Here is a 20,788-nt window from a genome sequence, read left to right as displayed (position 1 = left end):
GAAACTAAGTGAACCCCTGATCCAGCAGCTGGTAGCAGCAGTGAGTGAGAAACTAAGTGAACCCCTGACCCAGCAGCTGGTAGCAGCAGTGAGTGAGAAACTAAGTGAACCCCTGATCCAGCAGCTGGTAGCAGCAGTGAGTGAGAAACTAAGTGAACCCCTGATCCAGCAGCTGGTAGCAGCAGTGTGTGAGAAACTAAGTGAACCCCTGATCCAGCAGCTGGTAGCAGCAGTGTGTGAGAAACTAAGTGAACCCCTGACCCAGCAGCTGGTAGCAGCAGTGAGTGAGAAACTAAGTGAACCCCTGATCCAGCAGCTGGTAGCAGCAATGAGTGAGAAACTAAGTGAACCCCTGATCCAGCAGCTGGTAGCAGCAGTGAGAAACTAAGTGAACCCCTGATCCAGCAGCTGGTAGCAGCAATGAGTGAGAAACTAAGTGAACCCCTGATCCAGCAGCTGGTAGCAGCAGTGAGAAACTAAGTGAACCCCTGATCCAGCAGCTGGTAGCAGCAGTGAGTGAGAAACTAAGTGAACCCCTGATCCAGCAGCTGGTACCAGCAGTGTGTGAGAAACTAAGTGAACCCCTGACCCAGCAGCTGGTAGCAGCAGTGAGTGAGAAACTAAGTGAACCCCTGATCCAGCAGCTGGTAGCAGCAGTGAGTGAGAAACTAAGTGAACCCCTGATCCAGCAGCTGGTAGCAGCAGTGAGAAACTAAGTGAACCCCTGATCCAGCAGCTGGTAGCAGCAGTGAGAAACTAAGTGAACCCCTGATCCAGCAGCTGGTAGCAGCAGTGTGTGAGAAACTAAGTGAACCCCTGATCCAGCAGCTGGTAGCAGCAGTGAGTGAGAAACTAAGTGAACCCCTGATCCAGCAGCTGGTAGCAGCAGTGAGTGAGAAACTAAGTGAACCCCTTATCCAGCAGCTGGTAGCAGCAGTGAGTGAGAAACTAAGTGAACCCCTGATCCAGCAGCTGGTAGCAGCAATGAGTGAGAAACTAAGTGAACCCCTGATCCAGCAGCTGGTAGCAGCAGTGAGAAACTAAGTGAACCCCTGATCCAGCAGCTGGTAGCAGCAGTGAGTGAGAAACTAAGTGAACCCCTTATCCAGCAGCTGGTAGCAGCAGTGAGTGAGAAACTAAGTGAACCCCTGATCCAGCAGCTGGTAGCAGCAATGAGTGAGAAACTAAGTGAACCCCTGATCCAGCAGCTGGTAGCAGCAGTGAGAAACTAAGTGAACCCCTGATCCAGCAGCTGGTAGCAGCAGTGAGTGAGAAACTAAGTGAACCCCTGACCCAGCAGCTGGTAGCAGCAGTGAGTGAGAAACTAAGTGAACCCCTGATCCAGCAGCTGGTAGCAGCAGTGAGTGAGAAACTAAGTGAACCCCTGATCCAGCAGCTGGTAGCAGCAGTGTGTGAGAAACTAAGTGAACCCCTGATCCAGCAGCTGGTAGCAGCAGTGAGTGAGAAACTAAGTGAACCCCTGATCCAGCAGCTGGTAGCAGCAATGAGTGAGAAACTAAGTGAACCCCTGATCCAGCAGCTGGTAGCAGCAGTGAGAAACTAAGTGAACCCCTGATCCAGCAGCTGGTAGCAGCAATGAGTGAGAAACTAAGTGAACCCCTGATCCAGCAGCTGGTAGCAGCAGTGAGAAACTAAGTGAACCCCTGATCCAGCAGCTGGTAGCAGCAATGAGTGAGAAACTAAGTGAACCCCTGATCCAGCAGCTGGTAGCAGCAGTGAGAAACTAAGTGAACCCCTGATCCAGCAGCTGGTAGCAGCAGTGAGTGAGAAACTAAGTGAACCCCTGATCCAGCAGCTGGTAGCAGCAGTGTGTGAGAAACTAAGTGAACCCCTGACCCAGCAGCTGGTAGCAGCAGTGAGTGAGAAACTAAGTGAACCCCTGATCCAGCAGCTGGTAGCAGCAGTGAGTGAGAAACTAAGTGAACCCCTGATCCAGCAGCTGGTAGCAGCAATGAGTGAGAAACTAAGTGAACCCCTGATCCAGCAGCTGGTAGCAGCAGTGAGAAACTAAGTGAACCCCTGATCCAGCAGCTGGTAGCAGCAATGAGTGAGAAACTAAGTGAACCCCTGATCCAGCAGCTGGTAGCAGCAGTGAGAAACTAAGTGAACCCCTGATCCAGCAGCTGGTAGCAGCAGTGAGTGAGAAACTAAGTGAACCCCTGATCCAGCAGCTGGTAGCAGCAGTGTGTGAGAAACTAAGTGAACCCCTGACCCAGCAGCTGGTAGCAGCAGTGAGTGAGAAACTAAGTGAACCCCTGATCCAGCAGCTGGTAGCAGCAGTGAGTGAGAAACTAAGTGAACCCCTGATCCAGCAGCTGGTAGCAGCAGTGTGTGAGAAACTAAGTGAACCCCTGATCCAGCAGCTGGTAGCAGCAGTGAGTGAGAAACTAAGTGAACCCCTGATCCAGCAGCTGGTAGCAGCAATGAGTGAGAAACTAAGTGAACCCCTGATCCAGCAGCTGGTAGCAGCAGTGAGAAACTAAGTGAACCCCTGATCCAGCAGCTGGTAGCAGCAGTGAGTGAGAAACTAAGTGAACCCCTGATCCAGCAGCTGGTAGCAGCAGTGAGTGAGAAACTAAGTGAACCCCTGATCCAGCAGCTGGTAGCAGCAGTGTGTGAGAAACTAAGTGAACCCCTGATCCAGCAGCTGGTAGCAGCAGTGAGTGAGAAACTAAGTGAACCCCTGATCCAGCAGCTGGTAGCAGCAGTGAGTGAGAAACTAAGTGAACCCCTGATCCAGCAGCTGGTAGCAGCAGTGAGTGAGAAACTAAGTGAACCCCTGATCCAGCAGCTGGTAGCAGCAGTGAGAAACTAAGTGAACCCCTGATCCAGCAGCTGGTAGCAGCAGTGAGTGAGAAACTAAGTGAACCCCTGATCCAGCAGCTGGTAGCAGCAGTGAGAAACTAAGTGAACCCCTGATCCAGCAGCCGGTAGCAGCAGTGTGTGAGAAACTAAGTGAACCCCTGATCCAGCAGCTGAACTATAAACCACTACTACTCCAGTGTTGACTCTTATATGTTTATTTTTAAATTAGGTACAACTGCACGTATATCCAAAACAAAAGTGTTTGTGTAAAATGAAAGAAAAGATGAAGTTATCTAAGTTTAAAACATCACAGACAGGTTTAGTTTAATCTTGAACCTACACTAATTTAATCTTACTATTAATTCTGTGTTTCTCTACAAGCCTTTTTCACCATTCATCTCCGCCGGCAGGGGGCGCTGTTCGCAGTTCTTTCTACCATTGACCGAAGAAGAAAACGAAGACGGAAAAAGCAGCAGCAGCAGAAGAAGAAGCTCCTCCAACGGAGCCAGTTAGCCGCTGGCTAATGTGAAACGAAAGATAACGTGATGTCTACGACCTCTAAAGTGGTTCTAGGATTGTCTGTGGTTGTGACTCTGAGCACGGTGGCTGCGGTGCATCTGAACCAGTCCTGGGACAGAGAGGTGAGCCGGGCCGGGCCGAGCCGGTCTAACGGGGGCCGAGCCGGTCCAACGGGGACCGAACTAGTGACATGCGGGCTCATAGTTAGCTGTTTGGGGAGGTTCGCTGAGCGTTTCCCGCTCCAAGTGTCGGTGTTTAACGGAGCCGCCGCGGGCTTCCAGCTCAGACTGGACCGAACAGGAACCGTTTAGAAAATACAAATAAATATTTTCAGCTGCGTCTGTCAAGCTAGCAGCGAGTTAGCATTAGCTTCCGGTTCGGATTTTCAAAATAAGAGCCTCACAATAGAGCCGCTTCAGTTGAACCGCAGAGAAGAAGCTAATTATTTTTCTCTGTTTTAAACTTTTTCTGCTGACAAAATCACTTTTGAAACTTAATTATTCATAATTAATTTTCTGTGTGAGTTATGTGAGGAGCAGAAACCACAATGAAAAAGATAAAAAATCGCTCTGATGGGTTTATTCAAAGGAGAAAAACAAAAGCAAATTAAGAAAGGAAACATCTTTAAACATGCTGAACAGCTGTACGAACAAAAGAAATGTAGATTATACATATATATATTTACAGATTTAGTTGACATAGATAGATAGATACTTTATTCATCCCAATTTGGGAAATTATTGTGTTGCGACAGCGTACCGTATAAAAGATGTAAACAATTAAAGGGAAAACAAGCAAATAGAATAAAAATAGAGAATAAACATCAGCTATAAACAAATCTACAGTATGAAGAGTAGGGTAAATAATAATAATAGTAATAATAATAAATGAATAAATAATGTCATATTTCTCTACAATAAATGTAATACTCTAACATTCGTTGCAGTAAAGATTTAAATCAAATAAAAAGAGAAGAGCATTTATCAGCTGAGATGGTTTCTGTGAATAATTAGAAAACAGATTTCATGGTTGTCTTGGAGCAGAATTTATCAGAAGTTTTTCAGTGTGGCTGAATAATAATCAGCTGTTTGATGAGGACGTCTCTCAGCTGCACCTTTATTCTGAAGGTGCGGGGACAGATGCTGTGCACTTCCTGTTGTGTCTCCTCTGTGAGAAGGACAGTTGCCCCCATAAGGTCAAACCCTGGAGACCAAACGGCTTAGTTTGGTTTGTTAAGTTCACAGAAACAAACTGACGCTGTTGATAAATGAGGAACTTTTCTAAGCAGGTTAAAGTCAGTCTGTAACACGTTTCTGATCTCAGATGCTTCCATATCCCTGCTCTGGAGTTCAGGCTCTGAGAGTTGGAACTGATCCTCTTTGTGGCTCAGTTTCTTCAGTCCAGCGTTGAACTGGACCAAGTTGTTAAAACAGTGGGATGAAAAGTTTCTGCTGCACATCCACAGTCTGTAGCTAACTCTGCTGGAACATTAGCCTCAGATAGAGTTTATCCACAGTCTTTAGCTAACTCTGCTGGAACATTAGCCTCAGATAGAGTTTATCCACAGTCTTTAGCTAACTCTGCTGGAACATTAGCCTCAGATAGAGTTTATCCACAGTCTTTAGCTAACTCTGCTGGAACATTAGCCTCAGATAGAGTTCATCCACAGTCTGTAGCTAACTCTGCTGGAACATTAGCCTCAGATAGAGTTCATCCACAGTCTTTAGCTAACTCTGCTGGAACATTAGCCTCAGATAGAGTTCATCCACAGTCTTTAGCTAACTCTGCTGGAACATTAGCCTCAGATAGAGTTTATCCACAGTCTTTAGCTAACTCTGCTGGAACATTAGCCTCAGATAGAGTTTATCCACAGTCTTTAGCTAACTCTGCTGGAACATTAGCCTCAGATAGAGTTCATCCACAGTCTGTAGCTAACTCTGCTGGAACATTAGCCTCAGATAGAGTTCATCCACAGTCTGTAGCTAACTCTGCTGGAACATTAGCCTCAGATAGAGTTCATCCACAGTCTGTAGCTAACTCTGCTGGAACATTAGCCTCAGATAGAGTTTATCCACAGTCTTTAGCTAACTCTACTGGAACATTAGCCTCAGATAGAGTTTATCCACAGTCTTTAGCTAACTCTACTGGAACATTAGCCTCAGATAGAGTTTATCCACAGTCTTTAGCTAACTCTGCTGGAACATTAGCCTCAGATAGAGTTTATCCACAGTCTTTAGCTAACTCTGCTGGAACATTAGCCTCAGATAGAGTTTATCCACAGTCTGTAGCTAACTCTGCTGGAACATTAGCCTCAGATAGAGTTCATCCACAGTCTGTAGCTAACTCTGCTGGAACATTAGCCTCAGATAGAGTTTATCCACAGTCTTTAGCTAACTCTGCTGGAACATTAGCCTCAGATAGAGTTCATCCACAGTCTGTAGCTAACTCTGCTGGAACATTAGCCTCAGATAGAGTTTATCCACAGTCTTTAGCTAACTCTGCTGGAACATTAGCCTCAGATAGAGTTTATCCACAGTCTTTAGCTAACTCTACTGGAACATTAGCCTCAGATAGAGTTTATCCACAGTCTTTAGCTAACTCTGCTGGAACATTAGCCTCAGATAGAGTTTATCCACAGTCTTTAGCTAACTCTGCTGGAACATTAGCCTCATAGAGTTCATCCACAGTCTTTAGCTAACTCTGCTGGAACATTAGCCTCAGATAGAGTTCATCCACAGTCTTTAGCTAACTCTGCTGGAACATTAGCCTCAGATAGAGTTCATCCACAGTCTGTACCTAACTCTGCTGGAACATTAGCCTCAGATAGAGTTTATCCACAGTCTTTAGCTAACTCTGCTGGAACATTAGCCTCAGATAGAGTTTATCCACAGTCTTTAGCTAACTCTGCTGGAACATTAGCCTCAGATAGAGTTTATCCACAGTCTTTAGCTAACTCTGCTGGAACATTAGCCTCAGATAGAGTTTATCCACAGTCTTTAGCTAACTCTGCTGGAACATTAGCCTCAGATAGAGTTTATCCACAGTCTTTAGCTAACTCTGCTGGAACATTAGCCTCAGATAGAGTTTATCCACAGTCTTTAGCTAACTCTACTGGAACATTAGCCTCAGATAGAGTTCATCCACAGTCTGTAGCTAACTCTGCTGGAACATTAGCCTCAGATAGAGTTTATCCACAGTCTTTAGCTAACTCTGCTGGAACATTAGCCTCAGATAGAGTTTATCCACAGTCTGTAGCTAACTCTGCTGGAACATTAGCCTCAGATAGAGTTTATCCACAGTCTGTAGCTAACTCTGCTGGAACATTAGCCTCAGATAGAGTTTATCCACAGTCTTTAGCTAACTCTGCTGGAACATTAGCCTCAGATAGAGTTTATCCACAGTCTTTAGCTAACTCTACTGGAACATTAGCCTCAGATAGAGTTTATCCACAGTCTTTAGCTAACTCTGCTGGAACATTAGCCTCAGATAGAGTTTATCCACAGTCTTTAGCTAACTCTGCTGGAACATTAGCCTCATAGAGTTCATCCACAGTCTTTAGCTAACTCTGCTGGAACATTAGCCTCAGATAGAGTTCATCCACAGTCTTTAGCTAACTCTGCTGGAACATTAGCCTCAGATAGAGTTCATCCACAGTCTGTACCTAACTCTGCTGGAACATTAGCCTCAGATAGAGTTTATCCACAGTCTTTAGCTAACTCTGCTGGAACATTAGCCTCAGATAGAGTTTATCCACAGTCTTTAGCTAACTCTGCTGGAACATTAGCCTCAGATAGAGTTTATCCACAGTCTTTAGCTAACTCTGCTGGAACATTAGCCTCAGATAGAGTTTATCCACAGTCTTTAGCTAACTCTGCTGGAACATTAGCCTCAGATAGAGTTTATCCACAGTCTTTAGCTAACTCTGCTGGAACATTAGCCTCAGATAGAGTTTATCCACAGTCTTTAGCTAACTCTACTGGAACATTAGCCTCAGATAGAGTTCATCCACAGTCTGTAGCTAACTCTGCTGGAACATTAGCCTCAGATAGAGTTTATCCACAGTCTTTAGCTAACTCTGCTGGAACATTAGCCTCAGATAGAGTTTATCCACAGTCTTTAGCTAACTCTGCTGGAACATTAGCCTCAGATAGAGTTCATCCACAGTCTTTAGCTAACTCTGCTGGAACATTAGCCTCAGATAGAGTTCATCCACAGTCTTTAGCTAACTCTGCTGGAACATTAGCCTCAGATAGAGTTCATCCACAGTCTGTAGCTAACTCTGCTGGAACATTAGCCTCAGATAGAGTTCATCCACAGTCTTTAGCTAACTCTGCTGGAACATTAGCCTCAGATAGAGTTCATCCACAGTCTGTACCTAACTCTGCTGGAACATTAGCCTCAGATAGAGTTTATCCACAGTCTTTAGCTAACTCTGCTGGAACATTAGCCTCAGATAGAGTTTATCCACAGTCTTTAGCTAACTCTGCTGGAACATTAGCCTCAGATAGAGTTTATCCACAGTCTTTAGCTAACTCTGCTGGAACATTAGCCTCAGATAGAGTTCGTCCACAGTCTTTAGCTAACTCTGCTGGAACATTAGCCTCAGATAGAGTTTATCCACAGTCTGTAGCTAACTCTGCTGGAACATTAGCCTCAGATAGAGTTTATCCACAGTCTTTAGCTAACTCTGCTGGAACATTAGCCTCAGATAGAGTTTATCCACTGGGCTCTGATATCCTCTGAGGCTGCTGCTGGATGGAAGATGCATGTTCCTCAGAGCAGCTGACAGCAGAACATTTCCACCAGAAGCTGGCTTCATCTGTCCGGCAGGGTGGATGGGAGTGGGCGGGGCTTAGAGGAGGAGGTAGAGTCAAACGGGGTTGTGTTTCTAGGGAGTTTTACACCTCAGACGCCCTGATATATGCTCCCAGGAACAGGAAGAAGGAGTTTTACACCTCAGACGCCCTGATATATGCTCCCAGGAACAGGAAGAAGGAGTTTTACACCTCAGACGCCCTGATATATGCTCCCAGGAACAGGAAGAAGGAGTTTTACACCTCAGACGCCCTGATATATGCTCCCAGGAACAGGAAGAAGGAGTTTTACACCTCAGACGCCCTGATATATGCTCCCAGGAACAGGAAGAAGGGTTTTTATCAGTTTTTTTATCTCTTCTCCAGCGTCTCCACGAGGGCGTGATCCGGGATCTGGAGCGCCTGGAGCGTAAGAAGGAGAACCTGAGGCTGCTGGAGGAGCAGAGGGTTCTGACCCAGCAGCTGGAGGAGGAGAGGCGGCGCCGGGAGGCGAGGCTCCGCCCCCAGGACACCTGAGGCAGGTACTCTGAAACGGTCTCTGATGGCGGCTTCCTGTCCTTCCTGTAACATCGGTGCGTGTCCTCCGCAGGTGTCCCGGCCATGGACAGCAGCAGCGAGCCGCTGGCGGGCGGCGAGGACGAGGCGGCCTGCACGTCGGCCTCAGAGGGCCTGGAGGAGGGCGAGGTGGAGGGGGAGACGCTGCTGATCGTGGAGTCGGAGGACCAGGGCTCCGTAGACCTGTCGCATGACCAGAGCGGAGACTCCCTGACCAGCGACATGGGGGAGGAGGCGGACGGCGGCTGGGCCGGCGAGGACATGTCCTTCTACTGTGACCGCTGCCACAAGTGGGTCCCTGCAGGTGAGCCAGTCCTGGACCTGGACCTCCTGGGTTCAGCAGCATCATTCAGTCCTAGGTGGGTGGGTGGGTGGGTTGATCGATTGGTTGACTGGTCGGTCGGTCGGTCGGTCGGTCGGTCGGTCGGTCGGTCGGTCGGTTGGTTGTGGGGGCTGATAACTGAGGTCAGAACAGGTTCTGATTGATCTGCAGCTGGAACCTGTCGGTCCACAATCTGACACCCAGCCATGTGATAGTCCTGTGTTTGGGGCCCCCAGGTGTGTGTATGTGGCCCCAGGTGTGTTTGGGGCCCCCAGGTGTGTGTATGTGGCCCCAGGTGTGTTTGGGTTCCCCAGGTGTGTTTGGGTTCCCCAGGTGTGTTTGGGTTCCCCAGGTGTGTGTATGGGGCCCCAGGTGTGTATGTGGCCCCAGGTGTGTATGTGGCCCCAGGTGTGTTTGGGTTCCCCAGGTGTATATGTGGCCCCCAGGTGTATATGTGGCCCCCAGGTGTATGGGGCCCCAGGTGTGTTTGGGTGGCCCCAGGTGTGTTTGGCCCCCAGGTGTAACTGTCCCTGCTTGCAGCTCAGCTCCGTGGGGAGCAGCCCAGCTACCTGAAAGGAGACAACTTCTTCAAGTTCGTCTGCAGCGACTGCGCCGACGACAGCAAGGAGAGCTTCGAGAGGATGAGGCTCACCTGGCAGCAGGTAGGCTCCGCCCACACTGTGGCCACGCCCACACAGAGGCCTCAGCTCAGCATCGATTACAGAGAAGCGTGTCCCGTGTGTCAGGTGGTGATGCTGGCCATGTACAACCTGTCTCTGGAGGGGACGGGCCGCCAGGGCTACTTCAGGTGGAAGGAGGACATCTGTGCTTTCATTGGTCGGCACTGGAACTTCCTGCTGGGAACCAGGTGAGCCGGCGTTAAACGGTCCGTTCGGTTCTGGAGCCTCGGTGGCGATGGCGTCATCCTCGGTGATCTGTCCTCCGCAGGAAGAAGACGTCCACGTGGTGGAGCACGGTCGCCGGCTGCCTGTCGGTCGGCAGTCCCACCTTCTTCCGCTCCGGAGCGCAGGAGTTCGGGGAACCCGGCTGGTGGAAGCTGGTCCAGAACCGACCGCCCACGCTGAGGCCCGAGGCGGAGAAGTCCGCCACCAGGACCAAAGGTGAGCTGCAGCCACACCGGAGCTCCTAGGTGGGACGGTCCACACCGGAGCTCCTAGGTGGGACGGTCCACACCTGAGCTCCTAGGTGGGACGGTCCACACCGGAGCTCCTAGGTGGGACGGTCCACACCGGAGCTCCTAGGTGGGACGGTCCACACCGGAGCTCCTAGGTGGGACGGTCCACACCGGAGCTCCTAGGTGGGACGGTCCACACCGGAGCTCCTAGGTGGGACCGTCCACACCGGAGCTCCTAGGTGGGACGGTCCACACCGGAGCTCCTAGGTGGGACGGTCCACACCGGAGCTCCTAGGTGGGACCGTCCACACCGGAGCTCCTAGGTGGGACGGTCCACACCTGAGCTCCTAGGTGAGGCGGTCCGCACCGGAGCTCCTAGGTGAGGCGGTCCACACCGGAGCGCCCAGGTGGGACGGCCCCCCGCTGAGCTGTTTCTGATTCGCAGCCTCCAAGCCGCCGCTGGACCCCATCATCACCGTGGAGGGTCTGAGGAAGCGCGGCGCCCGGAACCCCGTGGAGAGCGCCATGCAGCTGAAGGAGAAGCGCTGCCGCACGCAGGAGGCCAAGGACATCCGGCGGGCGCAGAAGGAGGCGGTGGGAGGCTACGCCGACCGCAGCGCCTCCTCCACGCCCGTCAAGCTGGCCGGAGGTCGCGGCGGGGGCGCAGGGCGGCGCCCCGATCTGGTCCTGGAGAAAGGCGAGGTCATCGATTTCTCCTCGCTCAGCTCCTCGGACAGAACGCCGCTCACCAGCCCGTCGCCGTCACCCTCCCCTGACTTCTCCGCCCCCGGGACGCCGGCCTCTCATTCGGCCACACCGAGCTTGCTGTCGGAGGCGGACCTGATCCCCGACGCCATGCCGCCGCAGGCGCTGTTCCACGGTGAGTGACCGCCGCCATCGTCCGGGTGCTGTGATGTTGCTGTGCTGTAATCACCGATGTGGCGTCCTCCAGATGACGAGGAGATGGAGACGGAAGGGATGATCGACCCGGGGATGGAGTACATCCCTCCTCCCAGCGCCCGCAAGAAGCTCCGCCCACCGCCACCTCACATCAAACGGGAAGCAGACAGCGAGGACGACGACAGCCGCGAGCGCGAAGACGAGTTCGACGAGCCGGTGGTCCGGGGCAAAGCCCCGCCTCTGTCCGCTGGGGGGGTCGCCGGCGCCGGGGGGGCCGAGCGCCGGAGGATGGCTCATCCCGAGAAGGCCGACAGCGCCGGTGGCGTCGGCACGCGCTACGCCGCCCTCAGCCTGTACGAAGAGAGGATGCTGCTGCGGCGGCTGGACGCCTGCCCGCTCGCCCTCGCCGTCACGCCGCAGGCCAAACGCCTTCACAGGAAGCTGCTGGTCCGCCAGGCCAAGCGCCAGAGAGGGCTCCCCCTGCTGGACGTGGACCGGGCGGTCAGCGCCGCCCTCAGCCTGGTGGGGGGGATCTACGGCGCCCAGGAGGTGGGGGCGCAGGTGGTGGGCGGAGTCGAGGGGAAGTACTGCACCAGCAGCCAGGAGCTGCGAATCCTCGACCGCTTCCAGGTAGGCGCCAAAGTGAATATCGAGTTATTTCGTGCTGTTCGTGTCATTAAAATCGTTTCATTACGGGTGCCCAAATTACTCCTGTGCTGGACTATTATTCTCCCGTTTCCGCCCTAAAATCCGGTTCGCTACTAGTCCGACACCGATGGGCCGACCGGCATAAAAAGCACACCACTGCGTGCGCAACGACCTCGATCGGTGTGCAATGATGTTTGGCTCTAAGGGATTCCCGCAAAATAGTGCTATTTAGTGATTTTACTATCCTATGTTGTTGACATCAATCTGCCAAAGGGACTAAAGATGGAAATTAGCCATTGGCTATAATCTTGCATATTTACATGTATATGTTCATTAATATGTATTGTCCCTGCTTTAAATAAACTCAAACTCAAATGGGAAAAAGTGGGGAAATCGTGGATGGGAAAATGCATTGAAAAGCACTTATTTTAGAGGCCTTATAACTCAGCCATACGACATCACACAGACCTCATTCAAAGTTTATATGTGACAGGAGACTCTCGGCTTTAACTGAACAAAAGGGTTTGTTGATATATTATACAGCTTTTACACAACGGCAGTTTACGTTTTAGGAAGACTACATCTCAGCTGAGGTGTCTCTCACACTCAAATCCTCTCTATATTCGATACTGCACCAATTCCTCGAAGAAATGTCTTTCGTGTCCAAAATATCTGCCCGATCTGGACAAATTTTACTTCAAAACGTAGGCATTTTTGTCCTCTTTCACACAAACTCACAGTCATTGAGCTCTGCTACACAGATTTCTCACAAATTGCCTCTGAGCCCAGAGGGCGCCTCTCCATTTCCATTATAAATGCCTAAAGTCATAAAATTCAGTTAAAAAATGATTTTAAAACTGCCATAAAAAACGAGCCACACATAGTAGCCGAATGAAAATGACACCGCTGGCTTCTGCCGTCTCTTGGGCTGCTGACGGTTCAAGAATTATTCGGATACGACTTTTACTTTTCGAACAGCGACCGTTTGTTCGAGACAGTCGAGTGCAGTCAAAATTATAGTGTAATTTTAAGAAGCCATAGTGAGCGTACATGTCAGACACAGACCTGCTCATGTTACCGGGGCAACGCCTTGTTAGCCTGCTCTGACTGCTTATGAGGGCAGAGCCAAGATGGCTGCCCTGTTATAACAGCTTCATGTTATAAATCTGATCTGCTTTTCTCCTTTAAACTGATAGTGAGGGGAAGTTTGAAAATACCCACAATGCAATGGGAAAATCGATTGAAAAGCACTTAACGAACCAAAAATGCCAAAAACTGCCCTATTTTGGAGTTCTTATAACTCAGCCATACAACATCACAGAGACCTCATTCAAAGTTTATATGTGACAGGAGACTCTCGGCTTTAACTGAACTAAACGGTTTGTTGATAGGGCGGGCAGTAGATAGGCACCCATCAAAATTTCTTCAGAACTTTTCTAGTTATGAATCGTGTGTCCCCACAGACCAACGTATCGAGCAGACGAGGCGTCCGGCAGAACTCCGTCTCCTTCTGGCATCGTCTGATGGGAGCCGAGTGCGGTTTGGACCAGAGCATCAAGAGTCCGTATACGTCCCGCATCCTGAAGCCGTACATCAGGTAAACGCTGCTGAAAACCTGCCGGCACAGGTTCCCTGGGCCCGGCTGAGGTTCCCTGGGTCGGGCCGAGGTTCCCTGAGGTTCCCTGGGTCGGGCCGAGGTTCCCTGAGGTTCCCTGGGTCGGGCCGAGGTTCCCTGAGGTTCCCTGGTTCGGGCCGAGGTTCCCTGAGGTTCCCTGGGTCGGGCCGAGGTTCCCTGAGGTGCCCTGGGTTGGGCCGAGGTTCCCTGGGCCCGGCCGAGGTTCCCTGGGTCGGGCCGAGGTTCCCTGGGCCCGGCTGAGGTTCCCTGGGTCGGGCCGAGGTTCCCTGGGTCGGGCCGAGGTTCCCTGGGTCGGGCCGAGGTTCCCTGAGGTTCCCTGGGTCGGGCCGAGGTTCCCTGAGGTTCCCTGGGTCGGGCCGAGGTTCCCTGGGCCCGGCCGAGGTTCCCTGGGTCGGGCCGAGGTTCCCTGGGCCCGGCTGAGGTTCCCTGGGTCGGGCCGAGGTTCCCTGAGGTTCCCTGGGTCGGGCCGAGGTTCCCTGGGCCCGGCCGAGGTTCCCTGGGTCGGGCCGAGGTTCCCTGGGTCGGGCCGAGGTTCCCTTAGCCCGGCCGAGGTTCCCTGAGGTTCCCTGGGTCGGGCCTAGGTTCCCTGAGGTGCCCTGGGTTGGTTCCCTGGGTCGGGCCGGGCCGAGGTTCCCTGGGCCGGGCCGAGGTTCCCTGGGCCGGGCCGAGGTTCCCTGGGTCGGGCCGAGGTTCCCTGGGCCGGGCCGGGCCGAGGTTCCCTGGGTCGGGCCGGGCCGAGGTTCCCTTGGCCCGGCCGAGGTTCCCTGGGCCCGGCCGAGGTTCCCTGGTTCGGGCCGAGGTTCCCTTAGCCCGGCCGAGGTTCCCTGGGTCCGGCCGAGGTTCCCTTAGCCCGGCCGAGGTTCCCTGGGTCCGGCCGAGGTTCCCTGGGTCGGGCCGAGGTTCCCTGGGTCCGGCCGAGGTTCCCTGGGTCGGGCCGAGGTTCCCTGGGCCCGGCCGAGGTTCCCTTGGCCCGGCCGAGGTTCCCTGGGTCGGGCCGAGGTTCCCTGGGTCCGGCCGAGGTTCCCTGGGTCGGGCCGAGGTTCCCTGGGTCCGGCCGAGGTTCCCTGGGTCGGGCCGAGGTTCCCTGGGTCGGGCCGAGGTTCCCTTGGCCCGGCCGAGGTTCCCTGGGTCGGGCCGAGGTTCCCTGGGTCCGGCCGAGGTTCCCTGGGTCGGGCCGAGGTTCCCTTGGCCCGGCCGAGGTTCCCTGGGTCCGGCCGAGGTTCCCTTGGCCCGGCCGAGGTTCCCTGGTTCGGGCCGAGGTTCCCTGGGTCGGGCCGAGGTTCCCTGGGTCCGGCCGAGGTTCCCTGGGTCGGGCCGAGGTTCCCTGGGTCCGGCCGAGGTTCCCTGGGTCGGGCCGAGGTTCCCTTAGCCCGGCCGAGGTTCCCTGGTTCGGGCCGAGGTTCCCTTAGCCCGGCCGAGGTTCCCTGGGTCCGGCCGAGGTTCCCTTAGCCCGGCCGAGGTTCCCTGGGTCGGGCCGAGGTTCCCTGGGCCCGGCCGAGGTTCCCTTGGCCCGGCCGAGGTTCCCTGGGTCCGGCCGAGGTTCCCTGGGTCGGGCCGAGGTTCCCTTAGCCCGGCCGAGGTTCCCTGGGTCGGGCCGAGGTTCCCTGGGTCGGGCCGAGGTTCCCTTAGCCCGGCCGAGGTTCCCTGGGTCGGGCCGAGGTTCCCTGGGCCCGGCCGAGGTTCCCTGGGTCGGGCCGAGGTTCCCTTAGCCCGGCCGAGGTTCCCTGGGTCGGGCCGAGGTTCCCTGGGTCGGGCCGAGGTTCCCTTAGCCCGGCCGAGGTTCCCTGGGTCGGGCCGAGGTTCCCTGGGCCCGGCCGAGGTTCCCTGGTTCGGGCCGAGGTTCCCTGGTCCGGCCGAGGTTCCCTGGGTCGGGCCGAGGTTCCCTTGGCCCGGCCGAGGTTCCCTGGTTCGGGCCGAGGTTCCCTGGTCCGGCCGAGGTTCCCTGGGTCGGGCCGAGGTTCCCTGGGTCCGGCCGAGGTTCCCTGGGTCGGGCCGAGGTTCCCTGGGTCCGGCCGAGGTTCCCTGGGTCCGGCCGAGGTTCCCTGGGCCGGGCCGGGCCGAGGTTCCCTGGGTCGGGCCGAGGTTCCCTGGGCCGGGCCGGGCCGAGGTTCCCTGGGTCGGGCCGAGGTTCCCTGGGTCGGGCCGAGGTTCCCTGGGCCCGGCCGAGGTTCCCTGGGTCCGGCCGAGGTTGAACTTGTGTTGTTGCTCCTCAGGAGGGACTTTGAGAGTCGCCCGGTGAAGCTCCGGCTGTTGGCTGAGATCCGAGCGCATCCTCACAGGAAGGATCCGGACTGGGCCCCCGAACCCGAGGCCCCCATCGACTACTGCTACGTCCGCCCGAACCACATCCCCTCCGTCAACGCCATGTGCCACGACAGCTTCTGGCCAGGTAGCACAGTCCCCTTCCTCCTGCCCCCGTCCCCCCACCCGTCCTTTGGCTCACCTCTCCTGCGCCCCCCCAGGTGTGGACCTGTCCGAGTGCCTGCAGTACCCGGACTTCAGCGTGGTGGTCCTCTATAAGAAGGTGGTGGTCGGCTTCGGCTTCATGGTGCCTGACGTCAAATACAACGAGGCCTACATCTCCTTCCTGCTGGTCCACCCCGAGTGGAGGCGGGCCGGCATCGGGACCTTCATGATCTACCACCTGATCCAGGTGAGACCGCCGGTCTGGGGCTGACCTGGGACGTGCACGTGTTACACCTCCACCTCCTTCAAAGGGGAACAGTGAAGAACAGACACAAGACACGATGTTATTCAATTCAATTCAATTCAAAAATACTTTATTTATCCCAGAGGGAAATTAAATGTTGATGTAACTCAATTAAATCAAAGAGTTCTTATAGATGCTGATGGCTGTGGGCAGGAAAGATTTCCTGTAGCGGTCCGTTTTTTATCCAAACTGAAGAAGCCTTTGACTGCAGAGACTCTGTTTTCCGATAACATTATAACATTATTACCGATAACATTACTGTCGTCACGTCCAGTGTTGGAATGTCATTTTTCACAAGAAGAATATTTTTTAGCAACAAAGCATCAAATAAAATGGTACAACATATATGAATAAGACTAAATTACAACTTTATATTAGTTGCCAGAATCTCAATGCAATACACAAATCCATGTGGTGTACCCTTAACATGCACAACAAACTGTATTATTACAGCACTAACATAATATTAACACAAGCTGCACTGTGCATTTACAAACATGAGTGAAGTATTCTTATATTCAACAGTTACCTTTCCTGAGTGCTCAACATTACACATACACAGCTGGCAAGAAAACTATGGCGAGGAAAAGTTCGGTGGAGCTGCACATACTCGAGCCAACATTGTTACTCTAAACAGATTTAACTTCAACCTTATTTCATAAAACACAGAGAACATGAGTACAGACATAAAATATATTAATAAGCAAAGAGTTTACCTTCAAAGGGGAAATAAGACACATGACACGATGTTACTGTCCAGAGTTGTAATGGACGAGCAGCAGCAACAGGTTTCCCTTCGCTAACTCAGACATAATCAAATGAGACTCTCAAAACAAACTTTGAAGAAATCACTCTAAGAAAACAATGTACAATGAAAAATAAACATATTTAATAAATATAAACATCAATGAATAATATTAAAGTATTGGCATTTTAAACGCGTTATTGTTTTAATGCATTTTTCTACCGCTCTGTCATTGCAAGACCAGAGTAGCAATAATGTGCTAATGCTATCACAAGTTCTCTTCTACAAAAGCCACAAATAACGATGTGTTCTTGCTTCTCTCCAGGCAGCGCCATGAATGAAAACAAAACACTTTTTAACCAATTAGTATATTCTTTCTTTGTGTTCAACAGTAAACATATTTATTTATTTCAGTAAACATATTTATTTATTTCAGTAAACATATTTATTTATTTATTTATTTCAGTAAACATATTTATTTATTTATTTCAGTAAACATATTTATTTATTTATTTATTTCAGTAAACATATTTATTTATTTCAGTAAAACATATTTATTTATTTATTTATTTCAGTAAACATATTTATTTATTTATTTCAGTAAACATATTTATTTATTTATTTATTTCAGTAAACATATTTATTTATTTATTTCAGTAAACATATTTATTTATTTATTTATTTATTTCAGTAAAACATATTTATAACCATTACACACGTGGGCTCTGCTGACCTGTGCTGTTTCTTTCAGACGTGCACGTGGGCTCTGCTGACCTGTGCTGTTTCTTTCAGACGTGCACGTGGGCTCTGCTGACCTGTGCTGTTTCTTTCAGACGTGCACGTGGGCTCTGCTGACCTGTGCTGTTTCTTTCAGACGTGCATGGGGAAGGACGTGACGCTGCACGTGTCGGCCAGTAACCCCGCCATGCTGCTGTACCAGAAGTTTGGCTTCAAGGCCGAGGAGTACATCCTGGACTTCTACGATAAGTACTACCCTGTGGACAGCACGGAGTGCCGGCACGCCTTCTTCCTGCGGCTGAGGCGCTGACACAACCGGGTTCTTTTGGGACCGCTTTCAGAACCCGAACAGTGTGTTGCTCTGTAAATGTGTTGAATGTGTTTGTTTCCTTCTGCTGTTCAGAAAACTTTTTTTTGTCCATCTTCTGATTAAAAGTTAGTTTCTGTTTGGAGCCAGTTGGTGGAAGGTGTCTGACTCGCATTTCTGCTCCAAAGATCCAAAGATGCTGATCCTCTGAGTCAGAGCATGGCTTCAGTTTCAGGCGCAGAGTCACTGCGTGGCTGCATTACACCAGTTTGTAACATCTGCACATCTGCAATAACATCTGTAGTAACATCTGCACATCTATAGTAACATCTGCACATCTATAGTAACATCTATATTAACATCTGCACATCTGTAGTAACATCTATATTAACATCTGCACATCTGCAGTAACATCTGCACATCTATAGTAACATCTGCACATCTGCAGTAACATCTGCACATCTATAGTAACATCTGCACATCTGCAGTAACATCTGCACATCTGCAGTAACATCTGCAGTAACATCTGCACATCTGTAGTAACATCTGCACATCTATAGTAACATCTACACATCTGCAGTAACATCTGCACATCTGTAGTAACATCTGCACATCTGCAGTAACATCTGTAGTAACATCTGCACATCTGCAATAACATCTATACATCTGTAGTAACATCTATATTAACATCTGCACATCTGTAGTAACATCTGCACATCTGCAATAACATCTGCACATCTGCAGTAACATCTGCACATCTGTAGTAACATCTGCACATCTATAGTAACATCTGCACATCTGCAGTAACATCTGCACATCTGCAGTAACATCTGCCCATCTGTAGTAACATCTGCACATCTGTAGTAACATCTGCACATCTGCAGTAACATCTGCCCATCTGTAGTAACATCTGCACATCTGCAGTAACATCTGCACATCTGTAGTAACATCTGCACATCTATAGTAACATCTATATTAACATCTGCACATCTGTAGTAACATCTGCACATCTATAGTAACATCTGCACATCTGTAGTAACATCTATATTAACATCTGCACATCTATAGTAACATCTGCACATCTGTAGTAACATCTATATTAACATCTGCACATCTGTAGTAACATCTATATTAACATCTGCACATCTATAGTAACATCTATATTAACATCTGCACATCTGTAGTAACATCTGCACATCTATAGTAACATCTGCACATCTGTAGTAACATCTATATTAACATCTGCACATCTATATTAACATCTGCACATCTGTAGTAACATCTGCACATCTGTAGTAACATCTGCACATCTATAGTAACATCTGCACATCTGTAGTAACATCTATATTAACATCTGCACATCTATATTAACATCTGCACATCTGTAGTAACATCTGCACATCTGTAGTAACATCTGCACATCTGTAGTAACATCTGCACATCTATATTAACATCTGCACATCTGTAGTAACATCTGCACATCTGTAGTAACATCTGCACATCTATAGTAACATCTGCACATCTGCAGTAACATCTGCACATCTGCAGTAACATCTGCACATCTATAGTAACATCTGCACATCTGCAGTAACATCTGCACATCTGCAATAACATCTGCACATCTGTAGTAACATCTATATTAACATCTGCACATCTATAGTAACATCTGCACATCTGCAATAACATCTGCACATCTGTAGTAACATCTATATTAACATCTGCACATCTATAGTAACATCTGCAGTAACATCTGCACATCTGTAGTAACATCTATATTAACATCTGCACATCTGCAGTAACATCTCACATCTGTAGTAACATCTGCACATCTATAGTAACATCTGCACATCTGTAGTAACATCTATATTAACATCTGCAGTAACATCTGCACATCTGTAGTAACATCTGCACATCTGCAGTAACATCTGCCCATCTGTAGTAACATCTGCAGTAACATCTGCACATCTGTAGTAACATCTGCACATCTGCAGTAACATCTGCACATCTGTAGTAACATCTGCACATCTATAGTAACATCTGCACATCTGCAGTAACATCTGCACATCTATAGTAACATCTATATTAACATCTGCACATCTATAGTAACATCTGCAGTAACATCTGCACATCTGTAGTAACATCTGCACATCTGCAGTAACATCTGCCCATCTGTAGTAACATCTGCACATCTGCAGTAACATCTGCCCATCTGCAGTAACATCTGCACATCTGTAGTAACATCTGCACATCTGCAGTAACATCTGCCCATCTGTAGTAACATCTGCAGTAACATCTGCACATCTATAGTAACATCTGCACATCTGCAGTAACATCTGCCCATCTGCAGTAACATCTGCACATCTGTAGTAACATCTGCACATCTGCAGTAACATCTGCCCATCTGTAGTAACATCTGCAGTAACATCTGCACATCTATAGTAACATCTGCACATCTGCAGTAACATCTGCACATCTATAGTAACATCTGCACATCTGTAGTAACATCTCCAGTAACATCTGCACATCTGTAGTAACATCTGCACATCTGTAGTAACATCTGCACATCTGCAGTAACATCTGCCCATCTGTAGTAACATCTGCAGTAACATCTGCACATCTGTAGTAACATCTGCACATCTGTAGTAACATCTGCACATCTGCAGTAACATCTGCCCATCTGTAGTAACATCTGCAGTAACATCTGCACATCTATAGTAACATCTGCACATCTGCAGTAACATCTGCACATCTGCAGTAACATCTGCACATCTATAGTAACATCTGCACATCTGTAGTAACATCTCCAGTAACATCTGCACATCTGTAGTAACATCTGCACATCTATAGTAACATCTGCACATCTGCAGTAACATCTGCACATCTGCAATAACATCTGCACATCTGTAGTAACATCTGCAGTAACATCTGCACAT

General features: G+C 50.2%; 2 protein-coding genes across 2 annotated transcripts; both read left to right on the top strand.

Moving 5' to 3' along the window:
* The first annotated feature begins 3,277 nt into the window (after positions 1–3,277).
* pet117 (PET117 cytochrome c oxidase chaperone) lies at positions 3,278–8,833 on the top strand. The gene is made up of 3 exons (XM_075462459.1): positions 3,278–3,467; positions 8,526–8,680; positions 8,749–8,833. Exons 1-2 carry the CDS (start codon positions 3,372–3,374, stop codon positions 8,673–8,675), a joined length of 246 nt encoding a protein of 81 aa, XP_075318574.1. The 5' UTR covers positions 3,278–3,371; the 3' UTR covers positions 8,676–8,680; positions 8,749–8,833.
* On the top strand, positions 8,760–18,004 carry kat14 (lysine acetyltransferase 14). The gene is made up of 10 exons (XM_075462441.1): positions 8,760–9,018; positions 9,577–9,698; positions 9,783–9,904; positions 9,985–10,157; positions 10,617–11,051; positions 11,124–11,701; positions 13,183–13,316; positions 15,569–15,744; positions 15,818–16,008; positions 17,685–18,004. The coding sequence occupies exons 1-10, from the start codon at positions 8,760–8,762 to the stop codon at positions 17,856–17,858; spliced, it is 2,364 nt and encodes a 787-aa protein (XP_075318556.1). The 3' UTR covers positions 17,859–18,004.
* The last annotated feature ends 2,784 nt before the right edge of the window (positions 18,005–20,788 follow it).

Source organism: Odontesthes bonariensis, chromosome 4 (genome assembly GCF_027942865.1).
Source record: "Odontesthes bonariensis isolate fOdoBon6 chromosome 4, fOdoBon6.hap1, whole genome shotgun sequence".
In the NCBI taxonomy this organism is placed as follows: Eukaryota; Metazoa; Chordata; class Actinopteri; order Atheriniformes; family Atherinopsidae; genus Odontesthes; species Odontesthes bonariensis.
This window is presented reverse-complemented; position numbering and strand designations above follow the sequence as displayed.

Excerpts from the sequence above, each read along its gene's own strand:
- pet117 (XM_075462459.1), top strand. The coding sequence starts at position 3,372 with ATGTCTACGACCTCTAAAGTGGTTCTAGGATTGTCTGTGGTTGTGACT. Across the intron at positions 3,468-8,525 it reads ACCAGTCCTGGGACAGAGAG|CGTCTCCACGAGGGCGTGAT; the intron begins GTGAGCCGGGCC and ends TCTCTTCTCCAG.
- kat14 (XM_075462441.1), top strand. The coding sequence starts at position 8,760 with ATGGACAGCAGCAGCGAGCCGCTGGCGGGCGGCGAGGACGAGGCGGCC. Across the intron at positions 9,019-9,576 it reads CCACAAGTGGGTCCCTGCAG|CTCAGCTCCGTGGGGAGCAG; the intron begins GTGAGCCAGTCC and ends CCCTGCTTGCAG. Across the intron at positions 15,745-15,817 it reads CCACGACAGCTTCTGGCCAG|GTGTGGACCTGTCCGAGTGC; the intron begins GTAGCACAGTCC and ends GCGCCCCCCCAG.